The sequence below is a fragment of the Chanodichthys erythropterus genome, chromosome 8 (assembly GCF_024489055.1).
Source record: "Chanodichthys erythropterus isolate Z2021 chromosome 8, ASM2448905v1, whole genome shotgun sequence".
NCBI lineage: Eukaryota > Metazoa > Chordata > Actinopteri > Cypriniformes > Xenocyprididae > Chanodichthys > Chanodichthys erythropterus.
The window spans coordinates 6,415,199-6,437,605 of NC_090228.1; the positions used below are offsets into that span (position 1 = coordinate 6,415,199).

Below are 22,407 nucleotides of genomic sequence, written 5' to 3' on the forward strand. Positions count from 1 at the left end.
AAAACCACACAGACAACACACATACAAACCCCAAAAGTATCTTGGAAAAAAAAATCCACTTCCCCCCTCCACCGAATGTGGGAGTTCCTAAAATACTCCTCAGCAGGAAATTCCCCATTCTCAGGCGCGTTTGAAACGGCTCTGTTAGAATGCGGTTACAGTAATCCTATTAGTCTAATGGTCTTCCTGCGTCCCCCTAGAGTTCACGTCTTGAAGAGAGCTGCTAGGTTTTATCTCACAAAAACACTACCGCGCCATTTTGTATTTTTGTAAAAAGATGGATTCCAAAGGAAAGAGAAGAAAAGAAATACTTTGAAACCACTGACAGCAGGAAACCCGAATCCAAAGCATGCAAGTACCAGAAAAATAATTTGGAAATGAGATGTACAGCATATTTGATATAAAACTAATACATTTCATAATAAATGATGAAATACTAATTATGAAATAATTAATCAATTCAACTAATCCAACTACCTATAAAACAGGAGTTAAAAATCACACAAATACATCACACCACATGCAATACATACAGTGTACATGATGACAAAGCAGATCTGTGAACGTATCATCTGCGTATGATAAATAGGAGGGAAAGTTTGTCTTTCAGCACAGAATGTACATCTGATGCTATTTCTCACAGTAAGCACAGTTTACACCAAAATACCACAATTACTACAGTTATTAAATAATAAATGAGTATGGAAGATGTCAGAGACATGGCCTAGTAGTTAGTGCATGCGTATTTTATACATTTTTAAGGGAATTCTATTCTATTCTATTCTATTCTATTCTATTCTATTCTATTCTATTCTAATTTACGTATTAGGGAAAGTGCATGCGTATTTTTATACATTATAAGGGCAAGTATACATTTTAGGTTAATTCTATTCTATTCTATTCTATTCCATTTATGTATAAGGAAGAGGGAATATTTTATGTTTATTCTATTCTATTCTAATCTAATTTACTTATTAGGGAAAGTGCATGCATATTTTTATAAATTATAAGGGCAAGGATACATTTTAGGTTCATTCTATTCTATTCATGTATAAGGAATGTATAAGGAAGAGGGAATATTTTATACATTTATAAGGCAAACCATACATTCTATTCTATTCTATTCTATTCTATTCTATTCTATTCTATTCTATTCTATTCTATTCTATTTATTCCATTTATGTATAAGGGAAAGGGAATATTTTATACATTTATAAGGCAAACCATACATTTTATGTTTATTCTATTCTATTCTATTCTATTCATTCCATTTATGTATAAGGGAAAGGGAATATTTTATACATTTATAAGGGAAACCATACATTTTAGGATCATTCTATTCTATTCTATTCTATTCTATTCTATTCTATTCTATTCTATTCTATTATTTTAATTTTTGTATAAGGGAAATTGCATGTGTATTTTTAAATATATTTATAAGGGAAACCATACATGTTATGTTCATTCTATTCTATTTATGTATAAAGGAAAATGTATGCATATTTTTATACATTTATAAGATAAAGTATACATTTTAGGTTTATTTTATTCTATTCTATTCCATTCCATTCTATTCCGTTTATGTATAATTCTATTCCGTTTATGTATAAGTGAAATTGTATGCATATTGTTTATCCATTTATAAGGGAAAGAATACATTTTATGTTTATCTATTCTATTCTATTCTATTCTATTCTATTCTATTCTATTCGTTATGTATAAGGGAAAGGGAATATTTTATACATTTATAAGGGAAACCATATATTTTAGGTTCATTCTATTCTATTCTATTCTATTCTATTTTATTCTATTCAAATTTTTGTATAAGGGAAAGTATATGTGTATTTTTCAAATACATTTATAAGGGAAACCATACATGTTAGGTTCATTCTATTCTATTCTATTCTATTCTATTCTATTCTATTCTATTCTATTCTATTCTATTCTATTCTACTCTCTCTATTCAATTTATAAGGGAAAGTGCATGGATATTTTTATATATTTATAAGGGAAAGTATAAATTGTAGGTGCCTTCTATTCTCTTCTCTTCTCTTCTCTTCTCTTCTCTTCTCTTCTCTTCTCTTCTCTTCTAATTTATGTATAAATTAATTCATTCTTGTATAATTATAAATGCATAAATATTATTTAAGAATTAGAAAATGTTTGAAATATACTGTTATCATTATATAAATTCTGAAATTTCTTAAAAAGGAAGCTTTCAGAAGTTTTTTTTTCTCTTACATTCTAAATGTCTTTTTCTGATGACAGTGGTTTCTAATATCAAATTACAAGTTTTTTTTCTTCAAACAATAACTGTAGAAGCTATGGTAATTTGGAGGAAAATGGTAACAAAGGGGGTTATTCCCTTTAAACCAGTACAGGCACGCTTCAATGAACACCAGCTGCATTAACACACAATCAACAAGCTGTTCTCCTCCTCATTATGTTCACAAGATATGGCAAATAATTGCTTTTTCATGGGGACAGCGCGTTCCTATGAGTCAGCTGACGCTGTTGGGTGATTGACAGCTGTGGATAGAGAGAGAGAGAGGGCGGCGGCTGACCTTCAGAGAGGATCCTCTGGGACTGACACACTTAAAGGGCTTCCTGGTCTCTCCGTCCACAGAATCCTCCACTTTCTGCCTCTTCTCAGCTGCCTCCGCTCTTCTCTTCTCTATTTCCTCCTTCATCCTCCTCTTCTCCTCCTGAAGAATAAAATAAACACGTTCATCACCTCAAAGGCATGCTTCATACAAAAACACCACCAGCAGACTGATTTGGGATCTTCATGTCCCAGAAAATGTCCTTCTTGCAATAAACGAGAATGATAATTAAACAAACAACAAAATCAAGACTGCATCTATCGTGTCTCTCTCTGGAAGCGTAACGTGAACTGGCAGCCGGCCGCATTCCTCAGCAGCTGGGAAATCATAAAGAAGTCTCTTTATTTACACCACGGTTTTTGGCACGACCCGCTAGCATCAGCACGGGGCCCTCTAATCTCTAATTAGTCCTTTTTCATTTACTGCCTCTGTTCATTAGGAACAAGGAACATATTTGCATTACAATGCTAGGAGCAGGCATCCACGAGGAGGGACTGCTGTGTCTCTTGCCCGCTACTGAGAGAGACGGAGTCTGAAACTCATGTGCACTCATGTGGAACTCACACTGGGTGCGATCACGCTAATGTTAATGTAAATTCATTTGAATTACAACTTTTCAATACTGAGAGAGAGCATACAACAGTTAATTTACACCACAGCCTAGTATCAAATTGCCTAATATCAAATTACAGTTAAAGCTAAGCTAACATCATGATGCTTTGAGCATAAAAATTCGGACACATAAATATTGGGTACAATATCATGAACCATTTGTTATGGTAATGAGAGAAATATATAGTATATACACTACCATTCAAAAGTATTTTTTACAAAAATACTGTTCAAAAGAACAGCATTTATTTTCAAATGTCCTTACTGTCACCTTTGAACAATTTAATGCATGCTTATTGAATACAAGAATTCATTTCATTCATTCACCCCTCTCTTTTGAACTGTACTGTATATTTAACTTACTGTATATAAGGGTTCTATAAGGTATAGTTACTTATATGAGGTTTCAATTCTCAAAGGACATCCATAAAATGCTATTTAAAATGTATAACTGTATAAAATTTCAAACTTTTCAAATTTCAACAATTTCAAAGTTCAGTTTCTGCCTTAAATCTTTAGGTATAATCAACTTAGTTGTACAAGTCATTTCGACTTATAAAATTGAGTTGAATCTTGTATAAATGATAGAAATTGAATTGAAAAAAAAAAGATTACAGAAATCATCTAATTTTGATGACAGGACCCTCATCAAAGCGAATCCAAGCAAATTCCACAGCGCCAGTGAAACCATTATCTGACCAGGAAATGAATCATTGACATTAAACGAACACACCTCCTCTCTGGCTTTCCTCTCGGCCTCCTCCTGCTTCCTCAGCCGCTCCTCCTCTTCCAGCACCTTCCTCCTCTCCTCCCTCTTTCTCTTCAGCTCTTCCAGCTCCACTTCAGCCTCCTGCTGTTTCTGCCTCATCCTCTCGAACTCCTCGCTCTCCATCTCATCTCTTCTCCTCTTCAGTTCCTCCAGCTTTCTCTCGGCCTCCAAGCGAGCATCCTCGCCATCTGCCTCGTCTGCTTCCGGCGCCTCAGGAGAGCGTAAGCTGCCTCGGCTGTCGCACAGACAAACAAATACTTACTTGCACAGGTTAAAAGGTCTGTCAACACCTTTACACGTCCATGTTCTTTTTACGTGTAAAGATAACCCAACCTATTCACACACAGACTTAGTGAATCAGCACACCCCTGTCTAAAGTAACACAGTCTCTGGTTACAGATGAGAACAGCCCTCAGGACACAGCAGATCAGGTGACTAGAGTCAAATACCTCATCACGCAAAGCTCTGAACGGGCTACATATAAATAACGCACATTATCTCAAGGTCAAAAACATATAAACACAGACATGTGGAATGTGATTATTTTGTCTGTATGTTAATTTCAGTCAGTGTTGTAGTTGTCCCACATAAATGTATCTATATTAGAGTTTTCCGATAATATATGGATACATTTATATTCTGGTCAAATCCTTGGGTAGAAACTATGTAAATATTTATTGTAATTTTATTATTTGTTTTAAGGTGTCTGATTGTAATGCGATAATTATATCTTCATTGAGGGAATAATTTAATATAATTCGTCTGTTTAAATTGCTACAACAAAAATAATCACTGGTAAACAACAAAATACAACACAAATCAAATAAAAACAAATAAAAAAGAACACTTCCTAGTCATTTTCATGCTGAGATTCATGCTGCATCCCAGTTCAATGTATATACAATGCCCTAAAAGTACATACTGTTTTTATTTTAAAAAGTGCATACTTTTGACTGTGTAGCAGAATAGCAAGCAAGCTTTGGGACATACAACTTCGTCTTCAACGGACCGCTCTATCAGTTAGTTACGTGTATCCTGTCACAGTTTAAAGTGCCCTGTCAATCATCTTGTCACAGTTAAAAAACGTTTTGGAGAGAAATGTAGTACCAAATCTGCCAGTCGTGGGTTTTTCATGTGGACACTCTCCTCATGTATTTGCATTTAAAAGATAAAGACCAAACGTATCTTTATAAAAGTTTACAATGCTTTTGCAGATTAAATATAATGTGGATAACCTTTAATAAATATCTTTTCATCAGGTTAGATATTGATTATTAAAGGCACAATATGTAAGATTTTTTGATTAAAATATCCAAAAATCACTAGAACAATGCTATATATTTTGTTGAATTATGTACTTACATTATCCCAAGAATATTTAAATCCAGAGAAATAAGTAATTTTAACCAGGACACGGACCGTGTCTGTGCGTCGCCTATCAATGACACCATACTAGCATTACCCGTGTTGCCCCTGATTTCCGGTTTCATTTTGTAGAAAGCATGGAAACACCAAAGATGCTTTAATATATTATATATTTTTTAAGACAAGGTAACAACTGTTTGGATACATTCATCAACAGAAAACTAATCCTGTTATATAGCTCAACACAGTTAGTCTTATTGTTTAAAGGTGCCCTAGAACTTTTTTTTTAAAGATGTAATAGTCTAAGGTGTCCCCTGAATGTGTCTGTGAAGTTTCAGCTCAAAATACCCCATAGATTTTTTTAATTAATTTTTTTTAACTGCCTATTTTAAGGCATATTTAGAAACGAGCCGATTTCAGGTTGCGGCCCCTTTAAATCGCGCTGTCTCCGCCCCCTCCCGAGCTCTCGACTCTATCACAGCATAAACAAAGTTCACACAGCTAATATAACCCTCAAAATGGATCTTTACAAAGTGTTCGTCATGCATGCTGAATGCATGCGTCGGATTGTGTGGGTATTGTATTTATCTAGGTGTTTACATTTGATATTGAATGAGTTTGAGGCTATGCCCTGTGGCTAACTGGCTAACACTACACTGTTGGAGAGATTTATAAAGAATGAAGTTGTGTTTATGCATTATACAGACTGCAAGTGCTTAATAATGAAAATAACAACGACTCTTGTCTCCGTGAATACAGTAAGAAACGATGGTAACTTTAACCACATTTAACAGTACATTAGCAACATGCTAACGAAACATTTAGAAAGACAGTTTACAAATATGACTAAAAATATCATGTTATCATGGATCATGTCAGTTATTATTGCTCCATCTGCCATTTTTCGCTGTTTTCCTTGCTTGCTTACCTAGTCTGACTAGCAGTGCACATCCAGACGTTCTGCCCTTGTGTAATACTGACTGCCCTTGTGTTATACCTCAATCATGGGCTGGCATTATGCAAATATTGGGGGCGTACATATTAATGATCCCGACTGTTACGTAACAGTCGGTGTTATGTTGAGATTTGCCTGTTTTTCGGAGGTCTTTTAAACAAATTAGATTTATATAAGAAGGAGGAAACAATGGAGTTTGAAACTCACTGTATGTCTTTTCCATGTACTGAACTCTTGTTATTTAACTATGCCAAAATAAATTACATTTTTAATTCTAGGGCACCTTTAAATCTTGATTTTCTTGATTTCTTGATTGTTTTACCATGCCTAATATTGATCTAGCTTACTGCAATGTGCAACAAGTGTCTTATAGTAGCCGCGGGGCGAACACTTTTATAACAACTTTCAACACACAAATGCATCTAATATGATAAACAGCGCTGCTTTACCCCACATATGCATGACCGGAAGAAGCGGAAGCGTTCGTCTGCGGCATAATAAAAGCTCCAATGCTCTCAAGTCGTGTCGCGATTGTCTCTCATTAGCAGTCGCTCCAATGGCCTTGTTCCGCTCCAATAGCTTTCAGCCACACCCTGCTTCATACTACACTAATTTTAATAAATCTTTAGTACATTAGCTCATCCATGAATATGATTTCTGCCCGAGTCCCAGTGGATTCTTTTCCACCGGCTGTAGACGTGAAGACCTCCCATGATTCTGCGAAATCAAGGCGTCATCAAGCTACGCCTTTGTTTTGAACAAGCGACCTCTAGTGGTGAAAATTACATATTGTGTCTTTAATTGCTCAAAAACCATTATCTAAACCTCTCCACTTAACCGTCGCCCTCACACAACCACCATGTTTGCAGTTTTTTTAACACTTTTTATTCGTGTTTGTAGTTCTAATCGAATCCTTTTCCAATGGGTTGTGGGCAGTATTAGCTGTTATAATGTGCATGGATCTAGAAACCATCCAGGTATCTTTGGAATACTCATGATTTGGGACACACTCATTTTAATTTCGAATACTATTTAGGATGTATAGATTGCGAATTGGGACGTAGCATTACAGATCTACACACTGCCATATACGGAATTATGGGAACTCTAAATTGTTTGGAAAAAGAAAGCCTGGACCATCCTAACACAATCATTAATTGTTTATATGAGCACTGACCTGAAAGTCCTCTCGGCTTTCTTGTGTTTGGGAGGGCTGTCCTCACACACTCCTCCATTTGGCTGTTTATTCTTCCTCATCACATCTTCATCTTCCATCTGTACACACACAAGTAGAAGTGAGTGATGTGTGGATGTGATATGTATGCGTGTGAGAGAAAGACAGAGTGTTTTGAAAGAACAAAATGCGGGTGCTGTTGGTTCACTCGCTGGATAAATGATGAAAAGAACATGTGTGTATTCACACACACACACACACACACACACACACACACACTCCCCATCAATGCCCAATAGACATGCAGCAAGCAGTGAACTCACCGTGTAACCGCTGATCATTGAGCAGATTTTAAACCTGCATTATTTAATGTGAAATGTACTGATACTCGTGCGCGCTGGTGAAAACACTACACACTGTGCTCAAATAGTGCCTGGAGTGATTTGGGATTTTGGGGAGGAAATTGAATGGCTGCAATGGAAAATAGTAAGACATGAATTGACTTGTATCCAAAGCTGTTAAAGACCCCATGAAATGACTTCTTGTCGTCTGCCATTTTAAATGAGCGAGCCCTTAAGTTAGAATAAGTTCTGATTGGCTGACAGTGTTTTATTGTTGGACAGCTGGACAAAAGCGTTCTGAAAGTGATCCCAACGATATCGTTTCTCTATATCGTTATCGTTATAGCTGTGGTGTGGACAGTGCTATTCTTTTGTATTTAGAATGATTTTTTAGAAGTATGTATTTATCGTTTATAGTTATCGTATGGCCTTTAATCTAGCATTTCTCAAAATGTGATTTTGGCCAGATGACAAAAAAACAAAACTGACCGCCCACATAGCTACAGTAAACTTTATAGTTGATGACAGACAGTTTTAATGACCGACAAAACACGCATGTCCAAAATTCTTAGAAATTCACTGGTCCATAACCTCCTAACTCCATTTGAGCTTGCTTTTGGTAAAATGTTAATAATAAAATGACACAAGCGTCTGATCATATAAAAATCCACAATATCAACTTTGACAATGCAGTGTTTAATAATAATAATAATAAAATGTGTTTTTTCCATTTCCTGAAAAGTAGAGTTTTTGGAGATACAAGGTTTCTGCTTGACAGCGACTAAATTGTGTATGCATATGCAAGTCGGCGATATCAACACATTCAAAAGACTTGTTTAAATGCATATATGTGCTAAAAGTTTACTTTATCAAGTACACTAACATATAGAGGCCTCAAAGTACATGCGAACACTAAACGACACAAACTTTTGATTTCATGAGGTCTTTACAAATACATTTTTCTGTTAACCTCCCACCCAAAATCTAAACCATCCATCCTTATGCAGTCCTCAAAACACAACTAAACTCTTACCAAAGACTGATCATTTTCTGAAATCTCTGTCTCATATTTCTCAAAGTTTTCTGCCTCTCTCATTTCATCCACTCCATTCTTTGTCAATTCCTCTATCTCACTCTTTTCCTCGTGTACACCTGCAGTGAGTTCTGCGGTGCCATTTTCCTCATCCGTCCCCGAAACAACTGCGGAATCATCTACGTCTTCATTTAAAATCACCTCACGTATTTCAGAAGAGGGCACAGCATCTTGCTCATTATTGTCCTATGAATGGAACTGCAGTCACATGCTTTGTTGCGTCAAATGAGAGAAAAACCACTCCACTATTTTTGAAAAAACAAACAAAAAAAAAAACACTTATCATACCTCATCAGGTATTTTAGATATTTCCTCAACGGATTCCTACAGGTGAACAAAGTTAAATGCCATAAACACACCTTAAATGCAAGTACTTGTGGTCTAACAAACCATAAAAAGAAATGCACACCTGTTCTCTCAAATAAGACCTCCGTGGCGTTTCCTCCACAACCACCTGCTCCCTAGGAATGACCACCTCTTCCTCCTCCTCCTCCTCCTCCTCCTCCTCTTCCACCGGTTTCTCCTCCTCTTTCTCCACCTCCTTGCTGTTGTGCTCCTCCTCTACCTCGTAGCTCCGGCCGCGCCGCAGACCAGTGCTGCTCTCTGAGGTTTGGCTGGTGTCCTCCTGCTCCTGTCTGTCCAGCGCTTCCTTCATCCTCTTCTGCCTGCGCTCCTCTCTCTTAGCCAGGCGCTCCAGCAGGGCCTGTTCCTCCTCGTCCCCCTCTCCCGTCCCGCTGGAGGACATCACTGAGGTGGATACACTCTCTGTCACCGTAACGCTGCAGAGAAGCAGTCCAAGAAGAAAATAAGGTAGAATATAGACAGCAATATATTCCTACTGATGGAGTGATATTAGCTTTTCTACGGCAATATCTAGAGAGAAAAGTGACTGAAAAAAAAGTATCACAGTTTTCACCAAAATATTAAGCAGCACAACTGTTTTCAACATTTATGATAAGAAATGTGTCTAATATGTGCAAATCAGCATATTAGAATGATTTCTGCAGGATCATGTGACACTGAAGGCTGGCGTATTGATGCTGAAAATCTTTAGAAAACAGTTATTTAAAATTGTAATATTTCCAAATAAGCCTGTTTACTGTATTTTTGATCAAATTGATATAGCATGAGACTAAAATTCTTTTGAACACTAGTGTAGAAAATATAAAATATATCATGCAATTTTTATTTTGCATTAGCTACAACATTAACACTGGGGCCAAATAATCAACTCATACTTGGGCTTTACACAACAGTACAACTCTAAAGAGCGTCATTTCTTATTAGCAAAACCTGAACATGCAAAATGATAGCAAGGAACTTCATTATGATTGAAAGTGGATCTGCACTCATTTTGTCCCTTTTCTAGGGCTGCATAACTAGGGTGCACTAGGACGTAGACTGCCATAATCCTGCCACTGTAGGTTAATGTAGTCTGACTGCACTGTTTGGCAAACGTTTACCCTGCGTCAGCACTACTGACAATAGATGGAGCTATGTCTGGTCACACATCGAGAACAATTCTGGTCTTGTTTGACCGTCTTCTGTGTCCATTCATTGAACAAAGCCTCAGTGTCTGAACATGTCACTGCTTCCGCAATGCTGACCTGCTACAGGAAGTTATTTATTAGAGCCGCCCACTAAAGTTGCAGGTTACGGACAGAGAGGAAGGCGCAAGAAAAGTGTGTTACATATCAAAATTTCTGTCCCATGATACTGCCAAAAATGTACTTACTCAGTATTTTTGTCCTGTTTTCCATTAAAATGACCTAAAAATTCTTGAATCAAGATATATTTAACTGAGAAGCCAAAAGATTTCACATATTAAGTCTTTTAATCTTAAAAAGTCATCAAATTTGTGCTTAAAACAAGAAAAAACATCTGTCAGTGGGGTCCGAAAAATAAACTTAATTCAAAGAGAATACAAGATTATTTCCTTACCCTACTAACAGATTTTTTTGTGTTTTTTTTCAGTAAACAAGACTTAATTTAAAAAAAAAATAATGTCATGAGCCCTTTAAGATATTATTTTAATATATTCCTTGAGGTTCAATTATAATGTTAATAAAGTTTTTTTGCAAAAAAAAACAAAACAAAAACAAATGTTCTTTTACTTTTCCATTTGTCAAACTGACGTCAGTCTCAAGTGCATGGATAAACAGGCCATTTTTGGTGCTTGATTTACTAAATGCTTTGGGTTTTTTTTATAATGAGGACGACGTTTTATGAAACTTTCAAGATGTTTTAATGTTACAAAGACCTCTAAAATGATTAAGGTTTCCAATGTCATGACTCCTTTAAGTAATTTTGCTTAAATGTATCTTGAATTAAGATTGTTTAGATATTTGTAGTGGAAAATAAGTGCCCAAAATCTCATACTGTACATTAGGTACTACATTTGGACCGTTAAAAATTATGCTCTATATAGTATGAATGTGTGTAGTATGAATTAAATTTGAACATACTACATCTGACATGTTGTCACTGTCATGTGACCTACTGAATTAGTTGTGTCGCTTCACTGCCATTGACAACTTCTCTCCTGTGGCCTCATGGGATAGTGAAGTATCCATCGGATGCGCACTTCAGGATCTTACCAGAAACTGTAGGTCATCTGGGTACTTTTCACCTACTGTTGTATGAATACTACAAATTCTGACATACTAAGCTCACATGCTGTTTTTTTGCCAACTATATAGTATGGAAGTAGGCATATTTGGACTCAGGGTGAACAAGAGAATCATTTTTTGCAGTGTGTGTGTGTGTTTTACCTGTGGCTGTTGTTGAGCTCCGGGGTCTCAGGTTTGTAGGCCACATCTTCACTGTCCTTACTGCGCAGTCTCTCCTGTCGCGCTCTTCGTCTGCGCTCACGAGCGGCCTCCTCCTCATCCTCCTCATTCCGGCGATATGCCATCCTACACACAGAGACAGTTAGATGTTACACCAGTAAGAGACGGAAAGAGTTAGGCCTCATGTCACCTTGGCACACAGTCTGTTGATACTGCTGCTGTTGTTGCTGTTGAGGATGAACTTTCACTAGCTGTCAGATGTGTGTGTGTGTCTGTGTATCAGCTTTGGCAGATGATGAGAGGATCCTGACAGCAGTGTGGCGTTCATCCCACACGACAGCCAGGGGACTTTCGTGTAACCTAAATAAGGTTTTCACATCTCTCTGACAAGCTCTCTTCACCTCTCTCTCTCTCTCGTGTCTCCTGCTGATGTTTTATCTCAAATCCTCAACACATTCACATTTTTTTTTACTTCTCTTAAGGACAAGTTAGGTTCAAGTTTAGTGTTGCTAATTGTAAAAAAACACAACAACAATAATATTGTGAAATATTATTACAAATTAAGTAAATTATGGAGTGACACAAGGGTCTGTTTTAGGCCCTCTGCTATTTTCAATATACATGCCGCCCCCTTCATAATATTATTTAAAAACATGGAATTAGTTTCATTTCATGTTACAAAAACAGCCTTCTTCTATGGTGGCCCAGTAGTGCACAACACAACGAAATTAAAAAAGCAAACATAAGTTCACAACACAACGGAATCAAGCCACAATGCCACGAATTGAAACCACAACACAACAGAATAAAGCCACAACACAACGAAATGAAACCACAACACAACGAAATAAAGCCACAACACAACGAAATGAAACCACAACACAACGGAAATGCTCCTGACCACTTGGGGGCTCTCAGAGCTTGGTAATATTACTATTCCTTGCCACTGTTCTATAAAGTCGACAGTCTTACAAATATATCAATACCATAATTAGTTTTAAGTATGTAAACACTGTATATCGACATTAAATATTAATTAAAAATCGACTATGTGCACAATAGCTTCATATTTATACTTGTGATTTGACGCAATACCACGGCGCATGATGAAGGGAACATCTGCCAATTCCACCAAGTGGTTAAAACGTATAATTTGTATTAATTACAATGACTTTTATACACTTAAAAACAGACTTGTTCAAATTCCAAAGGATGTTAGTTCATGTTGGTAAGACTGACAAGCTTTGGAATTTGAACATGTCTGTTTTTAAATGTTAAAAGTAATTTTAATGAATACAAAATGTACGTTTTAACCACTTGGTGGAATAAGCAGACTTTCCCTTCATCATTCACCGTGGTAGCGCGTCAAATCTTTCACAGGTACAAATATGAAGCTATTTTGCACGTAGGTGATTTTGACTTAATATTTCATGTCGATATACAGTGGTTACATACTGTTAAAACTAATCGTGGTGATATTGATATCACTGCCGAACTGTGGCAAGGAAAACTAACTTTACCGAGCTCTGAGAGCCCCCTAGTGGTCGGGAGCATTTCCGTTGTGTTGTGGCTTGATTTCGTTGTGTTGTGGCTTGATTTCGTTGTGTTGTGGCTTGATTTCGTTGTGTTGTGGCTCGATTTCATTGTGTTGTGGCTTGATTTCGTTGTGTTGTGGCTCGATTTCATTGTGTTGTGGCTTGATTTCGTTGTGTAGTGGCTTTATTTCGTTATGTTGTGGCTTTATTCCATTGCATTGTGCTCGATTTCGTTGTGTTGTGAACTTATGTTTGCTTTTTAAATTTCGTTGTGTTGTGCACTACTGGGCCACAGTATTCTTCCACCACAGAAACATAGCTAAGCTACGGAACATGTTACCTGTTTCTGATGCAGAACAGCTAGTTCATGCATTCATGACCTCTAGATTGGATTATTGTAATGCATTATTAGGTGGTTGTCCTGCATCTTCAATAAACAAGCTACAGTTAGTTCAAAATGAAGCTGCTCGAGTTCTTACCATGTCAAGAAAATAAAATCATATAGCCCTAATTTTATCATCTCTACACTGGTGGTTACCTATTAAGTTTTGTATTGATTATAAAGTATTGCTGCTGACCTAAATGGTTTAGCTCCTGTCTATTTAACCAATATTCTATCGCCCTACATTCCATCACGCTCTTTAAGGTCACGAAACTCAAGACTTTTGGTAGTACCTAGAATATCTAAGTCCACTAAAGGAGGTAGAGTGTTTTCAAATTTGGCTCCTAAACACTGTAATAGCCTTCCTGATAATGTTCGGGGCTCCGACACACTCTCCCAGTTTAAATCTAGATTAAAGACGCATCTCTTCAGCATAATTTATCTCATAACCTTGCTTTTTATTTACATAATGCATCTCATAACCTTGCACTCCAGTAATATCAGATCAAATGTGCATGACTATCTATTGCTTGAAATGTTATGAACAGCAGCTATCAATTTTGGAGAGAAATAGACTTAATCTGAAAAAAGGCCTTTCCTCAGTTTGTGCTGTGATTAGGAATGTGTTCAGAACTGAATGTGGTGCTCTGCTAACGCCCATGGAAAACCTTTGGGAGAGTGAAATCATATAGAGAGCCGGATTCTTGCTGATTCTGTTGTTCTTTCTTGTTCTTGTCTTCTCTCCTTTTGTCGTTATGTTCACAAACCAATCATACCAGCCAAACTCAACTGTGTTAATACTGAAGTATTCTCAGGAATCATATAAAAAAATGTCACTTTCTTTCTCTGAGCTCAACTTATATCACAATTCAGCAGAAGTTTTGATCATTTTCCAAAAAACATTTTCAATGCCATCGTATGAATAGAATTAATAGCTTTTTGCTGCTTTCTAACATGGAAATCCTGGATGAAATAAGAAATGTTTTGGACCAGGGAGGGAGTTCTTCAAGGTAACAGTATGTTTTTACAATACATCAAACTTTTATTTCAACTGATCAAGAAAAAATTGATTTCTCCCAATATGAAAGTAAATAAAATCCAGAGGGAGTTTTCGAAACAGCACAGAATGCCCTCAAATCCGCTTTAACATTCCAGCCCATCGAGTCCGGACTCTTGGATGACTCTCTGATCCGATATCCCTCCGGGGAACACCGCCCATCTTGCAATGACTGTATGAAGCTTCCCTGTTCCATAACCACAAAAATAAATCACAAATAAAACATGCTGACTGCCTGCTGCAATAACATTCAGAAGGATCTTAGCATTTTATTTGGGGCATTGCTTTGGTACCTGTAGCGATGTGGGATGTAAACCAAGACATCAGCCGAACATGATTTCCATATGGAACACATCTTTCAGCCGTGTAGCATTAATTATTTTATAGTGTGCACGGTGAGAGCTACGCAGTGAGCAGCATGTTTTATGGGATTCATAAACTCTATAAAGGAAGCCACGGTTACAGTGTGGGAAATTAAATTGATATCCAGTTAATTTTGCAGCTAATTTGCTCTCATAATAGCACAAATGACAACATGCAGAGGCCACAACCAGGCAATGGATTCATCCAGGCCGGGACAGCTGAAGTATCAAGGCGGGAAGTATTTTCTTGTGGTCCAAACATCTCAGAAATGTCAATGAAAACATAGCACACAGGGCAAAGGCTCTCAAGAGCAATCACAGACAAAAGGGTTGGGAGAGAGAAATATATGGACCCTGCCAAATCACTGTTCTATTCCCACGCTCTTCCTCCACTTACTGACCCCACACTCATCTCCAACGCCACAGATTCGTCCAGTCTTTATTTTACCACAGCACAGGATCACCTGCTCTCATTTCTGCCCTCATGGCTTTCAGTAACAGCATCCCTTGAACACATGTATACCCTTCTTTAACCAGCCAGAGAGAAAGAGACAGAGAGAGAGTGTGTTTGAAACGGGCCATTCGTTGAGGATGGGTGTTATTTCCTCAGCTCTTCCTGGCCTCTCATGGGAAAAGCACAGATGTGTGGTGCCGAGATGGCTCCAGATCCATAGAGAAAACTATGTACAATCAGCTAAATTGACTGAAAAGAGCAGTCATAAACAGAATATAAAGTTTAAAAGAAAAGCATTGATCTAAAATAGAAATCTTTTTTTAAATTATAAATATCTTTGCTGTCACTTTCGATCAATTTAATGCATCCTTGCTGAGTGAAAGTAATCATTTGTTTAAAATAAAATAAAATAAAATATAAAAATGCACATAAGAGGCTTCATTTGGATTGGATTTTTTTTATTTGTGCATAAACTATGATGGAAACACATCTACCTAATAAAATTATAAGTAGCCATGTGACTGTGTCTCAAGTCATGTGACTGAATATGCTCAAATTGACTTGAAGCAGTGCTTGCTGGTAAGATATTTTGTCTGACTTGAGATACCAGTGACACCATGTGACTATAGAGTACCTCAGGGATGACGTGTTTTTGTAGGCCAACCTGGAAGGTAGTGGCGCACGGGTTCCCTCGATCGAAAGCCTATTCATTTTTCCCATAGACTTTTGGAAAATCGCAGAAAATAAGCTCTGTGTTTAACAAAAGGTTATGACACTTACACGTTTTGTCTATCAAGATAATCTTTACAAGTTGACACAACATTTATACATTTTGAAGCCTAAATAAAGTCGTCAGATATAAAAGGCTAACAGTAGGCTATAATGGATCAATGTCGTCACCACTAAGCTTCCTCAAACTTTATTTAAAAACATGCTCGCTGATTATGATCTGCACTGTGTATGAATACTTATCCACTTTTTCATGAGCAATACTGTCCAAATGTCCTGTTTGTAATGATGACGACCGTTTTAGCACTTTGTTAGCAACCGCCGTTTTTAAGACACAGTAAAGGTTTAAAAAAATCACAAGCAGGTTATAACTGGTGTGTTTTATGTCATAGATCAAAACGTGAAAATATTTAGAGGCTTTGTTAATCACAGACCTTATTGCAGGCGATTTAGCAAAAACCCATTCAAAAAACCCATAGACTTCAGAGCGATGGAACCAGAAGCCCTAAAATGCTAACTTGCTTCCGGATTTTGCCTACAAAAATGCATCACCCCTGAGGTACTCTATGACGAATGGCATCAAAGTACAGCGAGAGCGATTCAAGAGCGGTCGGATGAGTTAGCCAGCACAGCATCTCAAGAGCGGCTGCACGGGCTGTGATGATGACACAGCTGTTTCACGATTGGCCGGATTCACCGCATGACAACAATCACATGTGTTTTGTGTTTATTCTAAAAACTTTAGTTCCACTAATGCTCATAAATCTGCATTTTTATAACAGTTAAAGCTCTTTTCATGCAGTCGCGATGTTATATTGTGTCATGTTTATCAAAATTAAACCGATAAAAAACGTAGACCCCACTACATTGGTATTTAAATAATATATGCTTATTATGTTGAATGTACATAAAGTATTGAATGAAAATGTCTCTGAAACATCTTTGTATTAGGCTAGTCAAATATTGCATTTATTTCACTTCAGCTGTGTTAAAGTATGCAAACACAGCACGAGCGTCACTACGAGAAGCAGAAAGTGTCCGACTTCACGTCTACGTTTTCAGCTCCTCCCCGCCTGCACACGGCTACTCTCGCCGATCGGTTGCATCTAGCCACGGCAAATGTCGAACACACCTTTCACCTCCCAAAACTGTCTGACACACTTGAATCAATCACTGTCAAGCATGAAGTCCATCAGAGCGCTTTGTTGCAGTAGTTTATTAAACATAATATAAAAGAGCCACAGTGGCTTCCCCCAGTGACTATAACTTCCATCTTCATTTCTAATGCAATTTCTCCAGAAGTGACAAATTTGTTCTTTTAAACACTGCAGCTGGAAATGCTGCTTCAGTTACAAATTGCTTTTGTGATATTCAGATTTTTTTTCCATGAATTAAATTCTCAGCTTTCCATCCAAATTTATTCTGCAGTTGATGCTAAAATAGAAACCAAAAAATGGTAGGTTTTGGTAATCATTAGTCAGAACATTCCGTCAGCATGGTGAGTGGGGACACGGAGCCAGCAGTCAAAACATTCCAGTGTGTGTATGCGGAGTATCAGTGACCCGACTCAGAGCTGGAACACATCAACCTGTCCCGGGAAAGGCCACTGCAGTCACACAGGAGTGTGTGTGTGTGTGTGCGACTGTGCTTGTGTATACATGGTGCTTTAAAAACAGCATGAACCCTCTGACCCTTTAACAGTGCCAGTCATCTCAGAAACTGCTCTAACCAGCTATTTCTCTAAATACAAAGCAGACCTGATCTATGATCTAGTTGTTATAGTCTCACAGAGCCAGATGTTTGAATATCAGCATAAAGTCTCATTCACTTTGCAGCTTATTCTGGCCATGAACCGCCCACTTAAACAGGAAGGGCCCGTCTGACCTTCATGTAAAACGACTAACCACATTTCATTCTTTATAGATGATGTTTTGGGGCAGATAAATTGGAAATGGATGATACCACAATAGACCGGCTTTCAGCAAAAAGGCAGTTCATTCAAATAGTGGTTCAGCAGTCTCTGCAAAACAGACATCATCAAAGAAATTAGCCAAAATTTGTGGTGTGCAGAATTTCTGTCCATTTAAAAGTAACAATTATAGCACTTAGCACAGAGTCCACTTGAGTTGCATGTTGAATTATAGCACTTATCCACTTGAGTTGCTACTAACTCTTAACTATGATTCACTTTCATAAACCTCGCAATTTTTTCCAAATTCAGCGACTATTTGATCCTCAGAAACACTTTTTTGCAGTTACTTTTAACTCTTTTTCTGTTTTTTAAAAAAAGTTGCCATTCAGCGTCAGCTAGGGCTGTCGCGGTTAAGGATTTTCCCTTGCGGTATTTTTGAGTGGCTCAATAGCGCGATATGCAGTTTTACCGCAATATATGTATATGTATGTGTGTATATATATATATATATAATATATATATATATTATATAATCTGTGTAACATGGTCGTATTCAATAACGAAACTAAATAGAGTGTTGAAACAGGAAGTAAGTAACAGAAGAGAATGTCAAATTAAATAAGGGTCTACATAACAGAACATAAACCTGACAGTAAGATCGTAGGGCTATTGTTATATGTATAATAGTTAGTTCCGATCCTCAAATGTGACTAAACGACAGACTTTCTGCTGATATTTCACGAGTATAAGCAGAACTACTCACCTCTGCGCGTTCCAGACAGTGCAGTTACATTGTTGCGCCACAAGGTGGCGGCCTGGGACTGTCTTTGAGTCTTTAAACCATTCATTCAACTGACGTTCAAAAATGCTGATTCATTTAAAGAGCGATGTAATGAAACAAGCTGTTGAAATCACTTTAACTTTCAGCGCCACTTTATAAGGCTCAGCTGACCAGTAATGTGTCGATGCTAAGGGAGAGATTTCTATCCTTGGACACAACAACCTTTTTTCAGGAATATATGTCTCGGCCTGAAGGACAGACGCAGGTAATTGCAAGCGATCTTGCTCACATTCAATGTCTGTTTAGGCTTGTTTAGTGCAAATCTATGGAGCCTCTGTACAAATTACCATGGTATACATTATGCTATCATTATTAACTTATTTAATATTTAGTACACATGCACGAAGTGTAAAACGAGAAGGACATACCTTTCAAAAAATAAAAAACAAATATCGCGGTTGGTGCGGTATTTGCAGTCCTCTGCAGTTGGCTCCTAAATAGCGCGGTATTACGATATTGCGGTTATCGCGACAGCCCTAGCGTCAGCAATTTTGATCATTTTCACTAAACTTTTATGGCCTCAAAAAAATTTTGTTTGTATAAATATCTGAACATACAATATATCGCAAAAACAGAACATTTTATTCTAGCTTCATACATAATTTTTTAATCAACACTTAAATGTGGGTACGTTTCATATAAAAGCAATATTTTTTACAAAAAACTGAGAAAATCACGTTTTTGTCAAAGACTACATCCAATCGGATTCAGAACAATTATCAAAACATGGAGTACATCACTTCCATCAACACCCCCAAAGCTTGCACAGTCCTGTACCTCTTCCCAGGTTGACATTTCATGTGGTGATGTTAGGAAGTTTTGATTTAATTGCTGTTAAATGTTTGATGATTGTGTTAGCTAACATGCTTCTATCGCTTGTTTCTGCTTTTTTTTCCCCCTGTGTTTTGATCTGGTGATTCTGTACTTTTTCAAAAGATGCGTAACAGCGCCCCCTACTGTATAACAGTGAAAACATGGATTGCTGGAAAATTCTGTCAATGGCAGGGAAAGATTTGAACATGTTTCCTAACATATAGGGCCGCACGATTATGACAAAAATCATCATTTTCAGTTATTCGATTATTAGTTTGGTCCGCTCAAATTTGCACTGGATTTTCTTCTTAGCATAAGGTTGAGAGGTCCATCTATCACTGTTTTCCATGTTTATAGAGTTAGTCCGTGGAGTAAATATATCGGCTGAGTACAGCTTTTTAAAAATGGCGGGTACTGGTGTTTCGTATTCGTTCGACCAATCAGCATACACTGGTAGTTCCTTTTGTGCTGGGTTTGACCTTTTAGTACACTCTGAAGTAGTCGTGACTTGCCTCTCACAACGTAACATGCTCTAAACACACCTCTTAAGCACGCAGAATGATGTAAGTGGATATTTTTTGTTGTAATCACGCCTTTGAACAATTATCTTTAATCGTAATCGCGAATAGAAATTTGATTGTGCAGCCCTACAAACTGATCAAGCATCTTCACTCCTGGAAATTAGCAGTCAGCCAATCAGATTGGAGCTTGCGATTTTGAGAAATGCCTTTAAATCTTCTAAGCAATACGCAGCAGTTTTGTCTATGGGAATGGTGAATTAGCATCATATCTAATATGAAAGTGTAGCACCTTTCAGCTGTCAGCACGTTAAAAGTAATACATACAGTACAGACAAAAGACAGAACACACAGCCTCCTTCTCTCGCACACTTTTCCCCTCCTGTCATTTTCAGCAGTTGAAACATTGGCACGTCTTCCAGAAGAAAACGACTGCTGCACATCAAGCCATCATCGCCTGATGGAAAAGCAGCTGGACTCAGATGCCAAGCTGCTCCTGCGTGTATACGTGTTATCTGACTTTCTCTGTTTTTCCGCATCAGCGCCGAGCCAACATCTGCCTTCCCGCTGTCCCTCTGCTTGCACCGAGGACCGTCTGGAGACGGAGCGCTTCCCAAATCACTGTCAGTAAACACTTCTAATGTAGAGCCATTTGGCAAAGCGTCAGCGCTTATCATGTGTACACCGAAAACTGACTTTTGTGTTCGCCGTGCATCGCGATGACGGCCGAAATGGACGGGGCCAGCAGGACAGCACATGGTTTTGACTAGTTCAATTACAGCCAAAGAGTAAATATTGATTGTTACAGCATCTTTGCATAATGGAAGTAATTTAATAGAGCATTTTAATCTTTTATCACTAACTCTAGCAGGCAAAGAGGAGCGGGCCAAAATCTCCACAAGAACATAAACACAAGATCACAATGTGTCGCAGAGTTGAACGGGTTGCATTTGTAGCTTTCTGCCAAATGCGATACTTGGCATAGGAAACACAATTCCACCCTTTCAGAGGTTTATAACATATAGCCAAAAAAAGCATTCGTTTTATGCTACGCTGTAAAATATAATGGTCGCTAATCTGTGCGTCATCAGCTTTACGCTTCCTCCATACGATTAGGTGAAAAATGTCCCATATATCTTAAAGCATGAAAAAGAAAAGCATTCCTTCTTCATGGTAACACGCTTGGAGGAAACAGGAAGGCTGTTGCAGACGGGAAGCTGACACTCAAAACGACCCGTACACCAAGTAACTCTGGTCTAACATCCTAGCCAATGTTAACAGAAATAACTGTTGCTGAAAGATATTGATTTAGAGCTGATTCATGTCAGCCTACGCTCTCCTGGAATGATAATAAGCTTGATTTGCATGTTTATTAGCCATTACCCATAATTCTTTTTGACAGTTGCATGAATGTCTAAGAAACAGCTGTTGTCTGTGTTTGCAGAAATGCACAGTGCTCGGAGATAATCTAGTGCTGATGCAAAATGGATATTTTTGTCAGTGCCTCCAGGATTTATGTGAGTGTCACTTTGCCTTAAATGGTCAAGCGGCTTGCAAAAGTGCCAATCTGTTGATGTTAAACTTTTGTCACGTTAACACCAGTTTTCTGTTTTAATAGCAGACTCCATCATCCCAGAAAAAGAAAAAGGAGCTGAAAGCTCAATCTTCAGGCCAAAATAGCATTAAAACAATCAGGGCTTGACATTAACACCCGCCAACCCGCCAAATGGGATTTCAGCAGTGTTGTGTAACGCAGTCACTCCTACTAGCCTCTCATCTCTTTCCGACAGAGAGTTGACGCACAAACCTCACTCACTTGTTTCATTTGCTCCAGATGAATATTGTTGGTGTAGCACGGCTTGAATTTTGGCATGGGATTGTGCGTATTGTGCATAATTTGACTAATTCCTGCAGATTTTGTGCTCACACCCAAAAAAACAGCCTCTCAGTACTAAATTAAGTTCTTTTTTGCTGATTATTGCACTTAAAATAGTCAATACAGCATGTTAGCTATTCACATAATCACAGTCAGTTATGTTTTAAGTGAACGTAAAAAGAAAACGCATGTGTAACAGAATAATGGATCAGTGCGTCAGGTCTTAA

At 37.7% G+C, this 22,407-nt stretch overlaps 1 protein-coding gene across 7 annotated transcripts in view; it reads right to left on the minus strand.

Moving 5' to 3' along the window:
• The window catches only part of cald1a (caldesmon 1a), a 65,591-nt gene that overhangs the window by 13,354 nt on the left and 29,830 nt on the right, over positions 1-22,407 (minus strand). For 4 of the 7 annotated variants that reach the window (XR_010895670.1, XR_010895669.1, XM_067391628.1 and 1 more), the window contains exons 3-9: positions 11,684-11,827; positions 9,322-9,691; positions 9,201-9,236; positions 8,853-9,098; positions 7,482-7,579; positions 3,949-4,219; positions 2,565-2,705 (exon numbers count right to left, since the gene is read on the minus strand). Coding sequence is in view for 5 of the 7 variants with exons in the window: in XM_067391628.1 (XP_067247729.1) it covers positions 2,565-2,705; positions 3,949-4,219; positions 7,482-7,579; positions 8,853-9,098; positions 9,201-9,236; positions 9,322-9,691; positions 11,684-11,827 (1,306 nt within the window). In the remaining 2 variants the exon portion in view is untranslated. The remainder of the gene's footprint in view (positions 1-2,564; positions 2,706-3,948; positions 4,220-7,481; positions 7,580-8,852; positions 9,099-9,200; positions 9,237-9,321; positions 9,692-11,683; positions 11,828-22,407) is intronic. The other 3 variants (XM_067391629.1, XM_067391630.1, XM_067391631.1) reach the window with 3 other exon arrangements.